At 47.0% G+C, this 23,427-nt stretch overlaps 1 protein-coding gene across 1 annotated transcript in view; it reads right to left on the reverse strand.

The window, feature by feature from the left end:
- Nucleotides 1-1,561: 1,561 nt before the first annotated feature.
- ttll7 (tubulin tyrosine ligase-like family, member 7) overlaps nucleotides 1,562-23,427 on the reverse strand; it is a 184,824-nt gene continuing 162,958 nt past the window's right edge. The window contains exons 19-20 of the mRNA XM_041207843.1: nucleotides 16,024-16,197; nucleotides 1,562-1,682 (exon numbers count right to left, since the gene is read on the reverse strand). Of these exons, the coding sequence (XP_041063777.1) occupies nucleotides 1,562-1,682; nucleotides 16,024-16,197 (295 nt within the window). The remainder of the gene's footprint in view (nucleotides 1,683-16,023; nucleotides 16,198-23,427) is intronic.

Consider the following 23,427-nt stretch of genomic DNA (forward strand, 5'->3'; position numbering starts at 1 on the left):
ATATTGGAACAACCCCCGGCATGAGTTGGCACCTCTCGGGGGTTGGTGGGGGGGAGGTGTTAGAAAAATATCATGGAGTGACAGAACAATTTCATTCACCTGAAGATGGTAAAGGGTTGTTTCCTTTCCCTACGGTAGTGAATTCTGATACCTGGGTGCATTCACCTCTGGTTGTAAGATAATTGAATCGAGCGTGACTGGGTCCCAAAGATGTCACGAGCTGTATTTTCAGGCAGCTCAAACCAGATAAATAATAAAATCAGACGTGTTCGCTTCCTGACAATCCTGGTGACAGGAATGTAATATTTATCTACAGCACGGAGCACCAGAAAAATAAGTTAAGCAAATACAATAATTAGCAGCACAATCTTTTTTTAAAAAGAACTGTCTCTTCATATCTCTCTGGGTTTCCTTTCTGAACTGAGGGGGAGAAAAAACAGCATCCCTGCCCCTCCCCCAACACCAACACCCCCCCCACCCCCCCCAACCTCCCCCTCCGCCATATTTTCCTGTAAACATTTGGGAGTTGGGGAGGGAGGAGACACTGGGCTAAAAGTAAACGTGGGCGTTTCCTATAGGCGGGTCGGAACGAGGGGCTTGATTTTACAGCTGAGAATCGGGCAGGCAGATCACCCTCCCCCCCACCCCACCTCACACCACCAACACCCCACCCCCAACACGTATGTGAAACACGCGGCATTCCTCCACCACCACCACGCCAGTCTCCGACACGACGGGAGGCGAGCGGGCGTTGAAATCGCCATTTCGAAATAACCAACGAACCACTCAGCTTGTTAAAGAGCCAACCACGCGGATTCTTCCACCTGCCCGCTCCCAGTTTATTTATTTTTTTATTTTGGGGGTGGTGGGGGGGTGGGGGGCAGGACTTGGGACGGGGGAAACGCTTGGGAGACCTTTACGCCGGGTATGGCGAAGGCTGGAAGAAGAGGGTTGCCAACAAGGCCGCAGCTGCCCATAGCAGCCTGCAGGCTCAGCTGGTGAAGGTGGCAGTGTTTCGGTGCCTCCTGACTTCATCGATTCACCGTTTCGGCCCTGCCGTTAAAAAAAATAAGGAGACAGATTGAGAGGGCTGGCGGCGGGGTGGTGGTGGTGCGGGGGCGGGGGTGTTGGGGGTCTTTAAATTGGTGGCCGTGTGACTGGTGACTGACTTCCCGGCCACTGGCGCAGCCCCTTCTCCCCACGCGCGACGTCTCGGCCTAGTCGGTCAAGGAGCCCCACCCATTCGCCTGCTTTCCCCACCGAGCGGCTGCCCCAGCCGTCCGTCCGTCCGTCCGTCCGTCCGATGCTCGAGTCACCGGGCTCAGGCGGCGGTGGTGGGGGGTGGGGGGGAGACGAGGAAGGTTCCGTTTCCCCCACCACCCCCACAAACCCCTCCTCCCCTTCCCCCTCCTCCCCACGTCGAAAACAGTAAAGCCCAGCTCCCCCACCCCCGCCGTTCCCCCGGCCTGAGGAGGGTCGAGATGTTTGCTCGTCAAAGCGGCCCTGTCGGGTATTTACAAAGCGCTGCAACAAAAACAAAGAAAGCCCTCACGGGGCCAGCTCAGTACTGGTTGAGCCCGCCGGTGTGCAGGCTCCGGGAGCGAGGCATCCCTGTGGGACTGCGGCTGAAGCCGGTTGGTAGAGTCTTCGTGGTCAGCTGGTATCCAGGGGGAGGCAAGTACCTGGAGAGAGAGAGAGAGAGAGAGAGAGAGGGGCGAGAGTCAGTTACCCGGTGATAATGTTATATCCATGCATCAGGCTAAGCCCCTTGCAGCAACCCCCTTGGTGAACATTCCCTTGTGATTCCCTCCAATCCCCACCTTTCCCCGTTTGGGTGCAGCTTGGCTGAAATTCTCCCAGGCCTTTTGTGCTATGGAGGCACGTAGGAACCAGGAGGAGGCCATTCAGCCCCTCAAAACTGCTCTGCCGTTCAGTACGATGATGATCCGTCTCCTAGCCGCATCCACCCACCTGGTCTCCAGCTCTCTCGGCGTAGTTGAAACCAAACTCAGATCCGCCGTCTTTTGAGGGAGGGTGTTCAAGACTTATACCCTGCTTTTGGGTGGAATTTAATACCCTCTCCCGTGGTGGGGTGATGCAGGGTATTTAATCGGGTGGGAGAGTGCAGGGTGGGGACTCTGCCACCCTCCTGTCTCTGTCCCAATAAAATCCGGGGTGAGAAGGCTCATGGACGGTCTTCCTGATGGACATAAATTGAGACCCGTAACTGGGCAACGAATGCCCACTTAATTGCCTCATTCCGCTATCGCTGGTATTCAAAAAGTAGTAGATGGGAGAGTTGCCATGCGCGTACTGTAAAAAGCAAATGCTGAGAGTTACTCCCCACTTCCTTTCTTCCGACACCCTCCCCAACCCCCCAGCCAGTGCCCACCACCACCCCACCCCCCCCCACCCCTAGCGACTCCCTTCCCACCCTCACTCGCCTGCGGCCTTGGGTCCCTCACAGTCCTCAGCCTCCGACGAATGCGTTACCGGCAGCTGCCACCGCTCCCAATGGGTGCTGCTCGGATGGAGATTGGCCAGCCTAGTTGGTCAGCGGCTCTCAGGAGGGGATTCCCCTCACTCCTGGCCCGAAACGGTTTGGGTTTTGTACTCAACTTCCCGGGGCGAGACCTCGGCCCACAACTTTCTGACTCAGAGGCAGGAATGCTACCGGCTGAGACAAAGGTGGCACCATACGCAGCCAGCTTGTCTACAACGGAACGCTCTATTCACCATAGAGCAGTCCCACTCCCATGAACTCCATGGTGAGTGAGAGACCTGCTAAGATATGACAGCGAGTATTTAGATTATGGCCCTACCAAGCTCCCAGCATCTGTCCGTAAGAATCGTGGGCCTCCATTTTGAAAAAGTGGGTCATTTTTGAAACAATGATGTCAGGTCCTGTTTCCGGCTGGCTTCCTGAATTCTCCGAGACCCTGACTCCCCCTGGGCTCTTAATCAAAATCTTGAACTTCGCTGGTCACCTGAACATGAACCAACGAAACTGCTGACCTGGTGGGCATGAAAAAGGCCTGACTTGCCCAGATCCAGAAACCCCAGAATCTACGAAAAATAACTTGTGCCTTCTGCCCCCCCAAAGATCTTATTTTATTTTTTTTTTTAAAAGTGGCTTCAGACATTGATTGCCACAAAAATGGTTGCCAAATGGCCAAGAGGAAAGCAGATGACCAAGGGTTCCGCCAAATTAGAGAAGTCAATCGCCGGTCCTTGTTGATTGCCCAGGTTGAAAGTAGATCCTGCTCTTCCTGCAGTCTGTTAGGCTGGTGTGACGTTAGGTCAAAGGTCAGGCAGTTGGGTCACATTCCAAATCAAGGAATGTCACCAGACAGAACCCCTCCACTTCAGCACTGTTTCTGCTTACTTACCCAATGCACATTTTGCACCAGGACATGGTTCCGACAATGAAACAGGAATTCAGGCCGACGGGGGAGTGGGATTACGTCCCCTCCCATTTAAAGAAAGTGAAGCCCTTTTTTCAAAACAAACATTAAGGAATGTTTTAACCTCCATGCAGAGTTGACGCATGGGACTTGTTTTATCTCCACGGTTACTGCGATGCCGTGCTGGGTAGGAGGCTGCTGCCTGGGTGCCAGGGTAGCTCCATTAATTTTAAGGGGGGTGGAAGAGATTTACCCTTCGATCCAGAGCAACCTAACTGGGGGCTAAAAGAACTGAGCGTGCCGTATAATTCGCTCATGGTGTGATTTAGTGGGTAGTGGATGGCGCTAGAGGATAGGAGGGGGTGTTAGGGGGTGGGCAAGTAAATGAGACAACTCAACTTGTCTCCAAGATGTGATGTGGCTAAATCCTCCTTTTGTGACCTCTAGAGTTGACTACGCTAATGCATCCTGCTTGGTCGCTTGCCTCCTACTCCCCTGAGGCATGAGGTATTCAAAGTTCTGCTGCGTGAGCCCTTACTCACACCGTCAAATTGGCGCTCGCTGGCTTGCATTAGCTTCCGGCTACGCAATACCTCAGTTTTAAAATTCTCATCCTTGTTTTCAAATCGCACTATGGCCTTCCCATTCCCTATCTCTGTAAGCTCCTCCAACCCTGCAACCCTCTGAGATATATCTGCACTCACTAATCCCAGCCTTTAGTGCATCTCTGATTTTAATTGCTCCACCATTAACGGCCATGCCTTCAGTTGCCCAGGCCCCAGGCTCCAGAATTCCCTCCCCAAACCTCTCCACCTCACTTTTCTCTAGTATACAAATAGTCATTTGGTAGCACAGAACTTGAGTATTGCTGAAAAAAAGAGACATGTTGAAGCTTTTTGTCCTGCACTCATCGGGACACCGCAAGAATACCAGTATAAGGGGAAACAACAATTTATACTGTGCGTGAAGAGAGTGCTGATTGGTTGGCAAGTGGACTCTGATTGTTAGAAGCGTTTCCATGGCGAATGCACCAGTTAACCGTCAAGCATTGTTTGAAATTTAAACCAGGCATCTTGCCACTGATTGATCAAGGCATTGCCCTGAGGAATGAGTCAGTGAATGGCTGTCACTTATTTTGTTTAGCTGCAACAGGTACAATGTGTGTACATGTTCTTTCTGTCTACAAAGAACAGGGCCCTGTGTATTAATATATGTAGCATCCAGTACACGCAAATGCACCACATGTGAGCCAGACTGACAATCTTAAGTTGGTTGTCAGTGTAATTCTTAGCACAATGAGGATTACTTAGCAAATGTTGCCCAATCGCGGAATCACATCTAATGTTGAACATTGAGTTTTGAGTTTTGCAAGCACGGGTTGGTTGGTTTCAACCTTGCCTGATGTGAACATTGACTGGGGCATGTCATTGATATGTACGGCCTACATACCTAGCATCACACCGGCACTGGAATTCATACACCACATTACCCATCTGTGTGATAGACAGAATGTCTTTTTGATAAAAACAAAAAAACTGCGGATGCTGGAAATCCAAAACAAAAACAGAATTACCTGGAAAAACTCAGCAGGTCTGGCAGCATCGGCGGAGAAGAAAAGAGTTGACGTTTTGAGTCCTCATGACCCTTCGACAGAACAGTTCTGTCAAAGGGTCATGAGGACTCGAAACGTCAACTCTTTTCTTCTCCGCCGATGCTGCCAGACCTGCTGAGTTTTTCCAGAATATCTTTTTGGCTTGACTACAGCATCCTGTTAGTGGAGAATTCCATTTGTGTTGCTACTGCATAGTAGCAACGTGAAATAGCCAACTTCACCTCTAGCTCAAATGTTTGAGATTCCTTGCCCTTCCAGGGTAATTTGAGGTAGACTGGGCACTTTTCAGGACTGAAAGAGATGGCCTTAGCCCATTCATGAGTTTGCGTGACATACAGTGTGAAATGATCTGACCAGTGTGGCCATTATCCAGCAGGATGTCTTTGATGCCTCTGTTTCAAGCTTGCATGGTGAGCAAATGGCTCAGGCTCAATGTACAAGATTGCCGATAAGACCAATCTTATAGCTTGTGGAACTGTAAGGATCCCAACACGTGTATTGACCAGTGAAGGTGGGCTTGTGGTAGACAGTGGTAGAGAGCCCCTGGCAGATTTATCAACTAGTACGTCAAGGAAAGGGAGTTAATCTGACTGCTCCGTTTCAAAGGTGAATTTGAGCGCAGGGTGGAACACATTAAGACATGTAAGGAAATTTTTATATGTAGCTACAGATTTAAATATAGCAAACGTATCATCCACGTATTGGAAATGTGCGGGGGGTAGGAGGTTAGGTGTCATTCCATCAAAGACACGTTTCTCGTGGAATCCAACAAAGGTGTTTGTGAGAGTTGGGCCTAGAGGGGATCCCATGGCAACACCATCTATTTGGGCATACATGGTGTCATCAAAACTGAACTCAGCTGCGCGAGTTGCCGAGTCCGTAAGCTCAATGAATACTGATACACGCAATGGTGGTGGGTCTAGATTGTCAATGATACGGTGCTGCAGCGCAAATATCCATGGCTTCCTTAAGTGGAAGGTTGGTGAACAGCCTAGCGATGTCAAATGAGCACATGGATAGCATTGCTATCAACACGCAAGTCCTGTATGGACCTATGTGGGCTTTTCCACATACATGGTGAAGGATTCCTTCACCTTTGCCTGATGGACTGAATGGCCTCTTTCAGTGCTGTACCATTCTATGATAACTAACCAAGGGCGTGGTCACACTATAATTGGATTGTTAATTTGAAGTGGTTTTTCATTGCAGCAACAGTGTGGATACAGTGTGAATGCAGACTGGGCCCAGAGACACTTTCGGCCAAACACATGAATTAAGAGGGATTTCGCTCTAGGGCAAAGTCAGATTCCAAGTTTAGTCTCAGTGCCCAGCGCTTCCCTGTGCTGCGTGAATGCAGAGATTGTTTGACGTTGTGAATTAAAAATAATCCGCTACTCTGTAAAACTGCAAACAAATGTGAAATTCTTGATGATAAATTTTGCTACTGAAATCTGTTAAGTCTATTAAATCTATTTAATTAATAAACGATGTGCTCCAAATCTCTGGTGTAAATTATGCAGCAATTGTTATCACAATTCCCTGTCATTTACACCATTTTTCACTGGCATGGCTCACAAGTGAAATTGGACCAGTTTTGTCATGAGTTATTTGACAGGAGGAAAAGAGCAGAAGGGGCTAATTCAACCCCATGTGCCTGCGTCAGTGCCATTTTTCCCCCTTTGTTCTTTCATGGGATGTGGGCATGAATGGCAAGGCCAGCATTTGTTGCCCATCCCTAATTGCCCTTGAACTGAGTGGTTTGCTAGGCCATTGCAGAGGGCACTTAAGAGTCAACCACATTGCCACGGGTTTGGAGTCACGTGTAGACCAGACCAGGTACGGACGGCAGATGTCCCTCCCTACGGGATACGAATGAAGCAGATGGGCTTTTACAATAACTGATTGAAGTTGTCATGGTCACCATTACTGAGATTAATTTTATATTCCGGATTTATTAATTGAATCTAAATAACGCCAGCTGCTGTGATCAACTAGATCATGGCTGACATTGAGGTAGAAGATCCGCCATGATCCAGTTGAATGTTGGAGCTTGTTTGATGGGCCAAATGGCCTACACTGGCTCCAGTTTCTAATGTTTCGTTACCTGCCATGGTGGGATTTGAACCCATGTCCCCAGAGCATTAGCTTGGGCCTCTGGATTACTAGTCACTACATCACCACCTTCCCACTCTAATCCCATTTCCTAACTCTTTAACGTTTCTTTTTTTTTTTCAAGTGGTTATCAAATTCCCTCTGAAATTTGCCTTGGCTTTAACAGTTACTTGTGGGAATTCATTTCACATCATCCTGGCCTTTGTCTCAATGGCCAGGATTCTGCATTGGTCGGGTGGGCTTGGCGGGAGTGGGCGTGGAGCCAATCGCCGCCATCCACGGTTGGCTCCGCACCGCGATTTCACGCATGGATTGCGAGCGGCAGCGCTGAGCGCTATCTGTGCAGGCGGGGGAGGGGGGGTGGAGGTGGGGGAGGAGGGAAAGTTGGGTCCAGCGCTCTCTTGCGCTTTCTTGCGTGCAAAAGAGCGCTTCGATCTCCCCGAGGCGCGGAGCTGCCTTCGAGAGATGGAAGGGTTAAAAATGTAATGAAACACGTCGCCTCGTGTGACTGTGTCACGTGAGATGGGACATGTCTTTAGGGTCAAAAGAAAGTTTTTATTTAATTTGTAAAAGCTTTAGAAAACCTCATCCCGCTCGTGGATGGAGGTCTCCGAAAAAATGTAAAGGCCGCCTGGTCTTTTCGCTTGCGCCCCCCCCACCCCCCTCCCCACCCCACCTCCCCCCAACCCCCCTCCCCCACTCCCAGCCGTTAGGTTGGACGGGCAGCGTAAATTTGAAGTTGATTTGTCCATTAAGGGCCTTAATCGGTCTTTCAATTATTGGCGGGTGTGCAGTCGACTCTGGCACGTACCCATCGAACGAAGTAGCGTGAGACAGCACGTTGATGCCCCCGCCCACTCCCGCCAAGCCCACCCGACCAATGCAGAATCCTGGCCATTGAGACAAAGGCCAGGATGATGTGAAATGAATTCCCACAAGTAACTGTTAAAGCCAAGGCAAATTTCAGAGGGAATTTGATAACCACTTGAAAAAAAAAAAGAAACGTTAAAGAGTTAGGAAATGGGATTAGAGTGGGAAGATGGTGATGTAGTGACTAGTAATCCAGAGGCCCAAGCTAATGCTCTGGGGACATGGGTTCAAATCCCACCATGGCAGGTAACGAAACATTAGAAACTGGAGCCAGTGTAGGCCATTTGGCCCATCAAACAAGCTCCAACATTCAACTGGATCATGGCGGATCTTCTACCTCAATGTCAGCCATGATCTAGTTGATCACAGCAGCTGGCGTTATTTAGATTCAATTAATAAATCCGGAATATAAAATTAATCTCAGTAATGGTGACCATGACAACTTCAATCAGTTATTGTAAAAGCCCATCTGCTTCACTTCGTATCCTGTAGGGAGGGACATCTGCCGTCCGTACCTGGTCTGGTCTACACGTGACTCCAAACCCGTGGCAATGTGGTTGACTCTTAAGTGCCCTCTGCAATGGCCTAGCAAACCACTCAGTTCAAGGGCAATTAGGGATGGGCAACAAATGCTGGCCTTGCCATTGATGCCCACATCCCATGAAAGAACAAAGGGGGAAAAATGGCACTGACGCAGGCACATGGGGTTGAATTAGCCCCTTCTGCTCTTTTCCTCCTGTCAAATAACTCATGACAAAACTGGTCCAATTTCACTTGTGATCCATGCCAGTGAAAAATGGTGTAAATGACAGGGAATTGTGATAACAATTGCTGCATAATTTACACCAGAGATTTGGAGCACATCGTTTATTAATTGATTGGATTTAACAGATTTCAGTAGCAAAATTTATCATCAAGGATTTCACATTTGTTTGCAGTTTTACAGTGTAGCGGATTATTTTTAATTCACGACCTCAGACAATCTCTGACGCACGCATGACATCATCGCACGTCATTTCACGTTCCAGCGTGTCGGGTGCGTGCCTGTACGCCGAATTTAAAATTCTGCCCAATATGTTTCTTCCCTTGGAGAATGAGTTTATCAGAATCCAGTGAACCTGTGTTGAGTAGGCACAGCATTGTCACAAACTGTAGAAAAAGTTAGAATGGATAAAATTCGATAAATGAACTAATGGTATATTTCTGGTTAATGATTTAAAATGTCGCTTTTGCGTTCCTGATTTCTTTCACTCCACCATTGGCAGCCGTGCTTTAAGTTGCCTGGGCCCTAAGCTCTGGAATTCCCTCCCTACACTATACCGCCTCCCTATCTCTCTCATCTCATTAAGATGTCCCTTAAAACCTCTACCTCTTTGACCAGCCTCTCGGTCACCTGTCCTGATATCTCTTTACCTGCTGCAGTGTCAAATTCTGTCTGAAAGCACTGTGGGATATTTAGCTACGTTTATGGTGCTGCACAAGTGTAAGTTGTTGTTGGACGGGTGAAAAGAACAAAAAAAAGGAAAGCTTTGCACTTTTTTCCAGCACCTTTCATGACCCCAGGAAGTCCCAAAAGCACTTTACAGCCCGTGAAGTACTGCTGAAGTATAATCACTGTTGTGATGTATTAAATAAGGCGTAGGCTTCAGCACAATTCTCTGTTCACAGCTTGGAATGCCAGAGAATCAGCATTTTACCTTGTGTGGAGCACCTTTTGGGAGCAGTCAGAAGGAGCGAGATGACAGGTTAAATGGATCTCCTCAGCTGGAAATGGAAACATCCCATGTCACAGCCATGTTGCCCTCGTGCTCATGTTATCCAAGCAAGTTGCAAGCTCCGACGGTCGCTCTTAGAGCCAGGCCTGGGTTCAAAGTGGAGCGCACTCATCTCTGAGTCAGAAGCTCGTGGCCACTTCAGGGACTTGAGCATGTAAATCCAGGATGGCGCCCCCCCCCCCCACCCCCCACCCCCCCAGCTGACGAAGTGTCACACTCACTGCTGCATTTTGAATGACACGTTACCACAGAAAGTAGCTGAGACCAAAACAAAGAACAAAGAAAAGTACAGCACAGGAACAGGCCCTTCGGCCCTCCAAGCCTGCGCCGATCACATTGGCCGTCAACTAAAACATTTTGCACTTCCGGGGTCCGTATCCCTCTATTCCCATCCTATTCATGTATTTGTCAAGCTGCCTCTTAAACTCCACTATCGTACCTGCTTCCACCACCTCCTCTGGCAGCGAATTCCAGACACTTACCACCCTCTGCGTAAAAAACTTGCCCCTCACATCTCCTCTATAATTTTCTCCTCTCACCTTAAATCTATGTCGCCTAGTAATTGACTCTTCCACCCTGGGAAAAAGCTTCTGACTATCTACTCTGTCCATGCCACTCATAATTTTGTAAACTTCTATCAAGTTGCCCCTCAATCTCTGTCGCTCTAGTGAGAACAATCTGAGTTTCTTCAACCTCTCTTCACCCTCTGTCTTCTATGACCAAGCCAATTCTGTATCCATCTTGCCAGCTCACCTCTGATCCTGTGCGACTTTGCCTTCTGTACCAAGTCTGCCATGAGGGACCCTGTCAAAGGCCTTACTGAAATCCATGTATATAACATCCACTGCCCTTCCATCGTCGATCATCTTTGTCACTTCCTTGAAAAACTCGATCAAGTTAGTGAGACACGACCTCCCCTTCACAAAACCATGCTGCCTCTCACTAATACGCCCATTTGCTTCCAAATGGTAGTAAATCCTGTCATGAAGAATCTTCTCCAATAATTTCCCTACCACTGACATAAGGCAACATTGTATGTTTTCAAGAAGGAGTTAGATATAGCTCTTGGGACGAAAGGGATCAAAGGATATGGGGAGAAAGCGGGAGCAGGCTGTTGAGCTGGATGATCAGCCATGATCATAATGAATGGCGGAGCAGGCTCAAAGGGCCGAATGGCCTACTTCTAGTTTCTATGTTTCTATGTTTCTATGTAAATCGAGGCCCCACCTGCCCTCTCAGATCCTTTGGCTGCTATTATTAAAGAAGAGCAGCGGTGTCCTGGCCAATATTTATCTCTCAATTAAGGCCACCAAACAGATCACCTGGTCACTATCTAGCGTTACAGTTTATGGGAGCTTGCTGTGCACAATTTAACTGTTTCGTTTCCTATGGTTACAATAGCGGCTACACTTCAAAAGTACTTCATTGGGTGTGAGGCACTTTGGGACATCCTGAGGTGGTGACAGGTGCTGCAGAAAAGCAAGTCTTTCTTTACTCAGCTATACAGACCAAGCTTGGCTACTGGAGTCGACACAGGCACCTCAATTGTCATCATTATCAGCATCCTGGCTGCCATTTTCCCTGGGAGGTGCAGGGGGGTGGTGAGGAGGAAGTCTGTATTACTCCCGGGCTCACCTCCTTTGACAGGGAGTAATTGGAAGAATGGGTGCAGCCTTTTCACCCGCCAACCACCAAGGGAATAAGTAATTGCCACGTCTCTAATTTGCAGCCAGGTTTTTATGCTGAACGTTTAGAAGTTAAGGGGGCAGAAAGGCTTCCCACTGCAGGCCCTGTAGTCCCAGCAGTGGCCACCGCTCGAAACTGGCACTGCTGGGCCCTCAGAGCTGCCAGCCGATTGGGTCAGCAGCTTTCTAAGGCGGGACTTCCTCCCCAGATGGGTGATGAAGTCTCACCTCTAACCAGTTGATGCCCTTATAAAAAGGGGCGTCATTAATTTGAAGCAGGAGCGAATGACTGGTCTGTCATATGAAAAGATACTGGAAAAATGTCATTGCGACCAATCAGCAAGATTGGGGGTGGAGGGGGGAGACATTTCAGTTAAATATTAGTGCAGTAACTACAGCTAAAAGAAGTGATATACATTAAAATGCATGTAGTTTATTTTAGCAAAATATGCACCTTCTGTGTCAGCCTTGTCTCTTCAGGTAGAACTCTTACCTGGAGTCATGAGAAGGCGGGAGAATGGGGTTGAGAAACTTATCAGCCATGATTGAATGGCGGAGCAGACTCGATGGGCCGAATGGCCTAATTTCTGCTCCTATGTCTTATGGTCTTATTATGGGTTCCAGCTTTAAACCAAAGCCTGAGCTCAAAATCTAGGCTGAAATTTGACTGCAGTGCTATGGGAGTGCTGCACTGTCTTCCAGATGAGGCATTAAATGGAGCCCTTATAGTGAAAGATCTCGTAGAACTGTTCGAAGAGAAGCAGGGGAAATTCCCCTGGTCAATACTTATCCTTCAATCAAAATCTCCAGATTAATCAGTCATTACCTCTGTTCAATGAGTGGAACTTCCCTATGTGCAAAATAGCTGTCACATTTGGGTCCGGGTTTGTTTGGTTGGTTGGTGGGATTTCCTGCCCAGCCACCCTAAGATTTGGCGGTAAACGCATCCCTGCCAATATTGGCCGCCCCGCAGCCACTTGGGGCATCAACTAGTTAGAGGTGAGACTTCATCACCCATCTGGGGAGGAAGTCCCGCCTTAGAAAGCTGCTGACCCAATCGGCTGGCAGCTCTGAGGGCCCAGCAGTGCCAGTTTCGAGCGGTGGCCACTGCTGGGACTACAGGCGCTCCCTGAAGAGGAGGAGGTTGTGGGGGCCGGGCTGAAGATGAGTCTGGAGTATTGACGGGGCCTAGCCAGCAGTCCCCAGCAAGGAGGATGAGGGGACTGGGGGACTGGGTTTGAGATGCTGGGGTTGGGGGTGTGTAGAGGTGGGGGTGGTCTGTAGGGGTGGGGATGGGGGTGGAGGCGGGGGTGTAGGTGTGGGGTGGGGGTAGGGAGGTTTAAAGGGGTGTATAGCTTTGGGGGAAGGCACCTCTGATGGTTACAATCTCCAAAGGAGATACCCAACCACCCCTTGCCTGACAGCCCTGACACCTGCCCACTCGGTAAATGTTGCTGGGCTACCTGTTTGATGTGGGCCTCCCCCTATCGTGGGTATAATAGTGGCAGGAGCAGGATAAGGCACTTAGGTTGCCATTCATTGGTCTCTTAAGGGCCTCAATAAGCCCAAGGTTAGGCAGGTAGCCCAATGCCCCCAGCACCACCCTAAAATGGGAGACATGTCAGGGGTGGGTAGGTAGACAACGGGTAGGCCATGCAATCCATTTTACCAGCCCCTCCACCCTCAAAACACACTCACCGGCGGCCCTTGTTTACATTACAATGGCGACTACTCTTCAACAAGTAATTCATTAACCAGGAGGCACTTTGGGATGTTTTAAGGGGTGAAAGGTGCTATGTAAATTATTACAAGCTCTGCAGAAATCAGGCGAATTAATAGGCAGTTGCAAGAATTGTGTAACTCCAGAAAAGATGTGTTCAAGTTTTCCTATATGATGGGGAGGTAGTGAGGTCAAAACCAATGGATATATAAATTCCTGAAATATTGCTGAGATGGTTCAACAAGGCAGCTCCAACACTGTGGAAAGCACAAGGAAGTGATTACAATGTGGATAAGATGTAAAGTTATGATTTTGGACAAATAAATTAGAAAACCTAGACTCCAACAGTATTGGCATACTTGGAAGTGCATGGTAAAATAGGGCAAAGTCAGCATGGTTTCATCAAGGGGAGGTCATGCCTGACAAATCTGTTCGAATTCTTTGAGGAGGTAACGAGTAGGTTAGACAAAGGAGAGCCAATGGATGTTATCTACTTGGACTTCCAGAAGGCCTTTGACAAGGTGCCGCACAGGAGGCTGCTCAGTAAGATAAGAGCCCATGGTGTTAGAGGCAAGGTACTAGCATGGATAGAAGATTAGCTGTCTGGCAGGAGGCAGAGAGTGGGGATAAGGGAGTCCTTCTCAGGATGGCAGCCAGTGACTAGTGAAGTTCCGCAGGGGTCAGTGTTGGGACCACAACTTTTCACTTTATACTTTAATGATCTAGATGAAGGAACTGAGGGCATTCTGGCTAAGTTTGCAGATGATACAAAGATAGGTGGAGGGACAGGTAGTATTGAGGAGTTGGGGAGACTGCAGAAGGATTTGGACAGGTTAGGAGAATGGGCAAAGAAGTGGCAGATGGAATACAACATGGGGAAGTGTGAGGTCATGCACTTTGGTAAGAAGAATAGAAGCATAGACTATTTTGTAAATGGGGAGAGAATTCAGAAATCTTAAGTTCCAAGGGACTTGGGAGTCCTAGTCCAGGATTCTCTTAAGGTTAACTTGCAGGTTGAGTCGGTAGTTAGGAAGGCAAATGCAATGTTGGCATTTATTTCGAGAGGACAAGAATATAAAAGCAGGGATGTGCTGCTGAGGCTTTATAAGGCTCTGGTCAGACCACATTTAGAATATTGTGAGCAATTTTGGGCCCCATATCTCAGGAAGGATGTGCAGGCCCTGGAGAGGGTCCAGAGGAAGTTCACGAGAACGATCCCAGGAATGAAAGGCTTAACATATGAGGAACGCTTGAGGACTCTGGATCTATACTTGATGGAGTTTAGAAGGATGAGGGGAGATCTGATTGAAACTTACAGAATACTGAAAGGCCAGGATAGAGTGGACGTGGGGAAGATGTTTCCATTAGTAGGAGAGACTAGGACCCGAGGGCACAGCCTCAGAGTAAAGGGAAGACCTTTTAGAACAGAGATGAGGAGAAACTTCTTTAGTCAGAGAGTGGTGAATCTATGGAATTCATTGCCACAGGAGGCGGTGGAGGCCAGATCATTGAGTGTATTTAAAACTGAGATAGATAGATTCTTGATTGGTAAGGGGATCAAAGTTTATGGGGAGAAGGCAGGAGAATGGGGTTGAGAAACTTATCAGCCATGATTGAATGGTGGAGCAGACTCGATGGGCCGAATGGCCTAATTTCTGCTCCTATGTCTTATGGTCTTAGCCCCTTATGTGGTTCAGTGTCAAATGTATGAAAGTCCTTCCTGTTTAGTACCTTTAGAATGCTTTACGATGTTAAAGGAGCTAGTATAAACACACCTCTTTGTCACTTGTCTCCATTCAAGTTGGGCAAAGTTCCTCCTGTCGTTCCTTTCAACTTAATCCTCTGACATTGGGGATCAGCGATATAGCTGATGCTAGCATTGGCCCAGGGGCTTGAATGTCCTTCTCGTGTCTCAGAGACCAGGACTGGGCACAGCAATCAAAGTCTGCTCTGACCAGAGCATCACCCAGTTAGACCACAGCTTCCTCTGCCTTGTACTCTGCTGCTTTGATCAGTCAATTTAAAATATTGTTTGCATTGTTGATGGCTGCCCTGTAATAAGTAGATATGCCCAGCACCAAAGTTACAAATCTCCTTCAGTCTCTTTCACCTTCACACGTGGCTGTATCGCCTCCATGCATAGATGTTAACAGGTGGGTCCTCTCGGAGGAGGTTAATATTATCCCTCAATCAACACTTGCTGTTTATGGGAGCCTGCTGTGTGCAAATTGGCTGCTGTGCTTCTTACACTGCAACAGTGCTTCTGCTTCAAAAGGTTGTATTTGGTCGGGAAGCACTTTTGGGACATCCTAAGATCATGAAAGGTACAACAGAAATGCAATTCTTTCAAGGAAATAAACCAAAAACTCCCATTTTTATCCCCATGTGCAGTTTTTTTACATTTGCCAAAATTAAAATGTCACGGCCAATGTTCCACCCGCATTCACATTTCCTGGTCATTTAATTGTGGCCGGTAATGTATCCAATGACAGTTCAATTCACAGGCCTTTGGTCTGCTCTTGCCTATTTCCTTAAATTAACAGTCAACAGAGAAGACTTGCACCCCTGCCATTCTGGGCAAGAGTTGAACCCAGATCCCAGAGGCGAAAAGACAGTGTCTAGTCTATTGTGTCACCCATTTGACTTCTTATGGTATCTTGTATAAATATCAAAGACCACATGCCAATTGTAAACTTGGCGACACCTGATTGTTGTTGGCTGATTTACCTTGTTTTCCCTTTTGCTCCTGGTGCCATTCTGTCTACTGGGCACTAGTTCTTCATCTTAGTCTCTCAGGATTACACAGTATGATCTATAAAGAGGAGTAATTATAATGGTGGCTCACCTATTGTCTTCCCATTCATGGCTGAAGCCAGATAAGGACCCTTTGGAGTCAGCCGCATATCTGTAAACCACGAGCAGGCAATCTTTGCAAAGCTGCACCAGCCTCTGACAGCACTGCAGCTCCTGAGAGGTGGACGTCTCTGCGCTTCGGTTGAACATGGTTTCCCAGGAGTTCCTGTTGCCATAGAAACAGACATCACACCCTTTAGCATCCTCTGCGAGATCCTGCAAGGAAGGCTGAAATTGGCCTTTAAGGCCTCACTACCTTAGACTATAACCAACTTCGGAACAAATCCTCAGTGTCCACTCTTCCTGTTCCCAACCGTAGAAGCCCAACCCCAAAGTGTAGCCGAACTAAAGACCAGCCCTGCAGCAACAGGAGTGGGAGTGGGAAGCAGCAACAGCAACTGTGGGAAATAACATGTAACTTTCAGCTGCTGAAAGCCGATCAGATAATCCAGCTCTCTCCCCCGACATTGCACCGAGTGCTTACAATGTAATTCCGACAAACAGAGGGCACAGAAGACTAAAACAAAGTTAAAAACAAAAAAACTGCGGATGCTGGAAATCCAAAACAAAAACAATATTACCTGGAAAAACTCAGCAGGTCTGGCAGCATCGGCGGATGCTGCCAGACCTGCTGAGTTTTTCCAGGTAATTCTGTTTTTGTTTTAAAACAAAGTTAATCCTGATTCCGCATCTGTGGAAAAACGAACATTTTCTTTTTCTCTAAACATTTTTTTCATTAAAACGTGTGCAGTAATGTATCTCAATGTCATTCCCAAACCAATTTAAAGCATGCACTTCATAAGTAGACCATCTTATTCCATTACAATACTCTTGGCAGTGTTCCCAGGGGTCGGGGATGGTGGTCTAATGAAATTGTACACTTATAACATTTCCCTTACTGTGTTTCAAGTTTACATTCACGCTGACAAGATTACAGTATTAGGATTCATAATCATCAAAATCAGCAAAGAAATGTATAGTTTGTATTTCACATCAGAACAAATATTGTACCATTCACCACAGGGTATTTGCGTGTGACTTTCCAATGTTAAATATTTGGATTTCTGATACCACATATCTAGGTGTTCATTCTACCCAACTCTCTCCTCTGCTCACCACCCACAGGAACACAAGAACTACGTGCAGGAGTGGGATATTCAGCCCTTCCAGCCTGCCCTTGCACCCATCTCAACCCACTGGGGTAAAGGTCCAAAGAGAAACAGGGACCATCTGCAGCTTCCCCTTCAAACCACGCACCAGCCTAGACTGGACATTAAAGGGCCGTTCCTTCACTGTCACTGGGTGAAAATCTTGGAACTCCCTCCCTACCAGCGCTGTGGTTGCACCTACACCACATGGACTGCAGCGGTTCACGGAAAAGGCTCACCCGTCACCATCTCAAGGGTAATTAGGTGCGGGCAATAAATGCCGGCCAAGGCAGCGATGCCCACAGTCCGCAAATGAATTTAAAAAGTTTAAAATAGCAAGGTCCTGCTCATTGCTTGGGGGGAATTGAGCTGTGATTGCTGCTTCTCAACCTCCCTCCTCTCCCTGGCTTTACCTGCAACCATCTGCCAAGTAAAAAGCAACTATATAACTCACCCCACTGTACTATTCACCTCTACGCAAGTGGCCGTGGATCCTCTATGAGTTAATACGTAGCAATCTCATCACAATTTGTAAGCCCTGTATCAAATTTCGCTTTTTTTTTATATATGAAGATGCTGACCTTTAAATGGGCACCTTTCAGGGTGGGGCCTGTTTTGGCCTGGGTCAGAGGTCACCTCTAACGTCCAAAAGGTGGATACTGCAAGGGATCAAGAGTAGATAGAGAGAAACTGTTCCCATTGGTGGGAAGGTTGAGAGCCATGGGGACATGGATTTAAGGTGATTGGCAAAACAGTCAAAGGCAACATCAGGAAAAGCTTTTTACGCAGCAATGTTATGATGCGGAATGCACTACCTGAAAAGGGTGGAGGAGGCAGATTTAGTAATAATTTTCAAAAAGGGAATTGGATAAGCATTAGAAGAGATATAAAAATTTCAGGTTTATGGGGAAAAGGTGTTTTTTTCTATTCATGGGATGTGGGTGTCACTGGCTAAGCCGGCATTTATTGCCCACCCCTAATCAGAGGGGCATTTAAGAGCCAACCACATTGCTGTGGGTCTGGAGTCACATGTAGGTCAGTCCAGGTAAGGACAGCAGGTTTCCTTCCCTAACGGGCATAAGTGAACCAGATGGATTTTTACAACAGTTGACAATGGTTTCATGGTCATCATTAGACTTTTAATGCAGATTTTTATTGAATTCAAATTCTACCTTCTGCCTTGGCAAGATTTGAACCCGGGTACCCGGAGCATTAAAAACAAAAAACTGCGGATGCTGGAAATCCAAAACAAAAACAGAAATACCTGGAAAAACTCAGCAGGTCTGGCAGCATCGGCAGAGAAGAGCAAAGTTGACGTTTCGAGCCCTCATGACCCTTCAACAGAACTAAGTTTTCTACTTAGTTCTGTTGACAGGTCATGAGGACTCGAAACGTCAAATTCTCCGCCGATGCTGCCAGAGCTGCTGAGTTTTTCCAGGTATTTCTGTTTTTGTTTTCCCCAGAGCATTACCCTGGGTATCTGGATTACTAGTCCAGCAGCAATACCACTACTCCACCACCTCCCCTTGGGACTCACTAAGCTGCTCTTGCAGAATACAGTCACAACTCCTTCTCTATTTCCATGGCTAGCAGGGCCAGGGTGATCTCTCGGAGTAGCTTCAAGTGCAGGGGGTTCAGAGAGCACCTTCCCCAAATCGGACTGAGATTTTATTTGTTCCATTTGCTTGCTGCAGGAAATCGCGTGTTTTTTGTTGGGGGGAGGGCGCGGTGTGGGGGTGCTGTGATATCCGAGGTATCGCAATTGTTTGGGACAGAGCGGATGAACCAGAGGCAGTTTTTCCCTGTCCATCATTGTTCATCTGTTTGTTGTGGTGCCTGGCATTCTGAGATAGGAAACTGGCTGCTTCGCAAACCTCTTGCACAGAGCCCCATCTGCAGAGTACAAATCGATTGGGCAGGCTTTCCAAAGTTAATAATTCTGAACAGAGCAGCCTGCGATCAAATGTGAAATGTGCTTGAGGGGTTATTGCATTATGATGAGCACCACTGAGTTCTATGTTGATTGAAACTCTATTTTATGGTGGAACGCAGCTGGTACAGGGGTGAAATTGTACCGTGTGTTAATAGCAACAAACACGTTAATGGGTTTGCATCAAATGTAGCTATTTTAAAAGATGGCATTAAGACTCGTTAACATAGCAGACAAAAGGAGGTAAGTACACATTAGTGTGTTTGCCACTAATGTTGCACAGCGTGTCGTCAACCCCATATCTTTTAAGGGATAAAATCATCCATGCTAGGCTTTCTTTAAGAACAGAGTTAAACACAATCAAGGCAGAACACTGGAACTGGGTGACATCCAACGCAATAAAGGGAGGGCAATATTTTTCCTATTAGGATGTTGAAATATTAGAGGGTGCCACAATATGGCTGAGAGTGTGTTGAATTTTACAAAAGGATTTCAAATTCTATTTCAGGTTCCTTGTAGCCAGGCAGCATGTGAATGCAAGGGGTGTGTTTTCCACTATGTATTTTCAAAGATAACTATGTTGAATGAAGGATCTGGCTGTTTCTCTATTCTACCCCAGTAACCGCAGCCCCCCTACAGACAGGCCTGATGAGGAATTGCCCCAAATGAGTGGAACACTGAGTAAGCATAATGGTAAATAGGGTCACAGGCCTTTGAGTGCAAAATTGGCATGGTGTGGGACCTGGTATCCAGGGGAGGATTCTACTCCTTATACAGGACTGCCCTTTATTAAACCCACGAGGAACGCTTCCCTGAGGTTCCATTTTCGGTCTGCAGCCTTGCCACGTGGGACACAGGTCGCAGAATCAATCCGAATCTCCAACCCGCGCTCTGAGTGTAAGGCCCCCAACAATGAAGATATTAATGAGGCCTCACCTCACTCCGGCAAGTGTCTCCACCGCTCAGCATGAAAAATATGTTGCAAGGTGGAATCGGAATGGGAGGAAGAGCCACTTGGTTTTAAATCCCCTTCCGAACAGTTCTTAAAGAGCTCCAGTTCCCCCTCTTCATTCCAAACTGAAAAGTCCATTTCTCTCCAGTGTTTCCTTGTAACCCAGACACGAGGGATCGAGATCTTCTCTGCACTGCCTTCTGTTGCTTGATGGTCCCACTCGGTTCTCAGTGACCAGAACTGGACACAGGACGAAAGGTGTGGGCTGAACAGTACTGTTGCACAGTTTGTCTTCTACTATTTTGGTTCTGTCATCCTAGCTTCATCTGGAGAGGTTGAGTCAACTGTGATTCCTTGGCCCCTTCCAACTTGGTTCTTAGCTGTTATCAACACAATTCTTGAAGCATGCATGTTGTCGATTTCATCTTCCTAGGGGCATTATTTTACACGTGTTTACATTAAGTTTCAGCTATCAATGTTGCTTTATCTCTCTAACCTCCTCCAGCCCTGCAACACTTTGTGTTCTTCCCATTTAAGTCTCTTGCGCATCCCTGTTGGCACTGGTGCCTTTCAGTTGCCTTGGCTCAAAGCTCTTGAATTTCCTCTGTAAACCTCTGTCTCTCTCTTTCCCCTCCTCTGATGTTCCTGAAAACCTACCTCACTGTCCAAGCTTTTGTCACCTGCTCTAATGTTTCCTTATTTGGCTCAGTGCCAAATTTTGATTCCTACACACTGTGAAGTGCCTTGGGATGTTTTACTATGTTAACGGCGAGTTGCTGTTGCTTTGGGGCCAACTCACATATTTTGTTTGGCTTACACTCCAAGTTCTGGGTTGCCTCCCTTGACCACACTGCCCCTCCATGATTGCATCATCTAATCGAATTTGACCAATTTCCATCGAGTTTCTCAGTTATTGAAACAAATTAAGAACAGTAGTGGTCCCAATATTGGCACCCAAAACAGTACTTATCCCCTGCCATCACCTCCCCACCCCCAACCATCCGAACTACTTCTCCAAACAGTTCTCACTGATTTTGGCTTTTTAGCCAGTTTCTTATCCATAGTCAAATTTTGATGCTAATCTTCATAGCTTTGCATTTAATTGGTAAACTTTTATATGGAACTTTATCAATTGCCTTTTGGAGATGCAAGTCTACACTGTAGTGGGGTTTCCCACTTGTGTCAGGTGGTGTGGTCACTTCCAGCCACCAGTGACAGTGAGGGCAAAGATCATATAAGGTTAAGAGACTTGCATCGATCATGACAAGTGACAGCTAATAGCCAGTGAGCCTTATACACAGAAGATAGTGAGACGTTGGAATGAAGTTCAGGTGGGTAGGGGTGGATATGATTCTTAGTGCTTGTGGGAGACAGAGTGCCTTCAACCCGTGGGCAAACTTTGAGTTTAGTCACGTTAACCATTACTTATGAGGTTGCTTCTGCATTTCAGCAGATGTTCATGAATGTTTTGTCCCCAGCCCTCTTTGAAAACAAGCACCACATTGACCGTTTCCAACGACCATGACCTATCCAACAACTGTCTTATGATGATTATCAGTATCTGGCTGAACAGTGGTTGGGGGGGATCTGGCTGTTTGTTGCCTATTCCTGGATTACCAGGAGCTGGAATTAGTCGTCACATCCCATATGATGTCCAGGCTGAAGCCAGCTGGTACATAGGGGGCGATTTTAATTTAGCTCACTTGGTATAAAGCAGAATGAGATTGGGTGGAATACTGCATTTACCCCTTTTGATAGAGAGTATTATCAGGCAGGGTATAACGTATTATCCCAGCACTGCACCCAATCCCATCAGTTTCCCAACAGGCGAATTAGATTAAAAATCTCCCCATAACTCTTCTTGTTGAGATTTCTGTCTTTTGGATGATCCCTAAAACACTGCTTATTGACATTTCTTTCAGTTAAAGAGAGGGATTTTAATTTATCCAATCACCTTAAAGCAACGATCTTGAAAAAAACACTTTTGCTTAAGGCTTATTCTGAGACATGTGAATTTTTGTTTAAAAAAGGAGGCCTCAAGGAGGCTGTGTGCTTTCAGACATGAGCCAAAACTCTTCAAGGAGGCTGAAGTCAGATTGAAAAGGAAAATGTTGCAGGGCGATGGGGAAGAAGGAGAGAGGTGAGACTAATTGGATAGCAGTTTCAAAGAGCCAGCACAGGCATGAAGGGCCAAATGGCCTCCTCCTGCACAGTAAAATTCCATGATTGTTGAATTCTGTTTAGCGTTTCACTCAGATTCAACTGAAAGCAAATAAATGGCTACAATCTAACGCTCATGTAATCTTCTCAATGTTTATTTTTATACAATCTGGGATTGCTAGGATGCGCTGGGGTAAAATTAGTTTTGCTTTAAAAGGAAATACTTTGGACCACTTTCCTACAATTTAAACTGCCTCAAAGTGCCCTTCATCTTAATGTCCATATCTGTTTACAATAAAAAAAAACCTAAGTAACTCATTGCAGATGTCTGGGGAGGAGCTGTATGCACTTCCCACACTACAATCTTAAAGTCTGTCAGATGAAACTGCCTCTTGCTGCAGGGGAAGTTTATTTTTAGGTAAACATGCACACATACACACCTCGTCAGCATGATTCTTTAAAGTGCCGTTAATTATAAACTAAAACATCTGAGGCCAGATGAAATTAATTTGAGGTTTTAGGTCTCTGCTCTCAAGCCTTCAATTAATGGATTTACTTTAATGATCTTTGAGGTTTAAAAAGCTTGCAGGGTAACGTGATCTTGGGTGTAAAGTGCTCCGTGTGATGATATAGGTTATGCCTTGCTATAGAGTTTGTCTTTTTCAAGCTTGGTGGTACCATTGGCATGGCTCACGGTGGCTACCCCCTTGTACCAAGTCCATCCCAGTTCAAAACTGGACAGGGCAGGGCCATAGCCAAAAGGTCTATGTGTGTGTGGGGTAGCTGGAGTTGGGCCGTGTACTTTCAAACAGGAACCAAGGCTCCTCAAGGAGGCTGAAGTCTGATTGAAAACTGAATCACGGAATCACAGTATGGTTGCAACACAGAAGGAGGCCATTCAGCCCGTCATGTCTGTGCAGGCTCACCGAAGGAGCAACTTACCTATTGCCGCTCCCCTGTCTTCTCCCGTAACCCTGCATATTCTTCCTTTTCGGATAATAATCCCATTCCTTTTTGAATGCCTTGACTGAACCTGCCTCCTGCACACGGTCAGGCAGCACATTCCAGATCCCAACCACTTGCTGCGTGGAAAGGTTTTTCCTCATGTTGCCATTGCTTATTTTGCCAATTATATTAAATCTATGCCCTCTGGTTCTCTATCCTTCCACCAATGGGAAGTTTTTCACAAACTCCTCTGGCCAGACC

The sequence above is a fragment of the Carcharodon carcharias genome, chromosome 16 (assembly GCF_017639515.1).
Source record: "Carcharodon carcharias isolate sCarCar2 chromosome 16, sCarCar2.pri, whole genome shotgun sequence".
Taxonomy (NCBI): Eukaryota; Metazoa; Chordata; class Chondrichthyes; order Lamniformes; family Lamnidae; genus Carcharodon; species Carcharodon carcharias.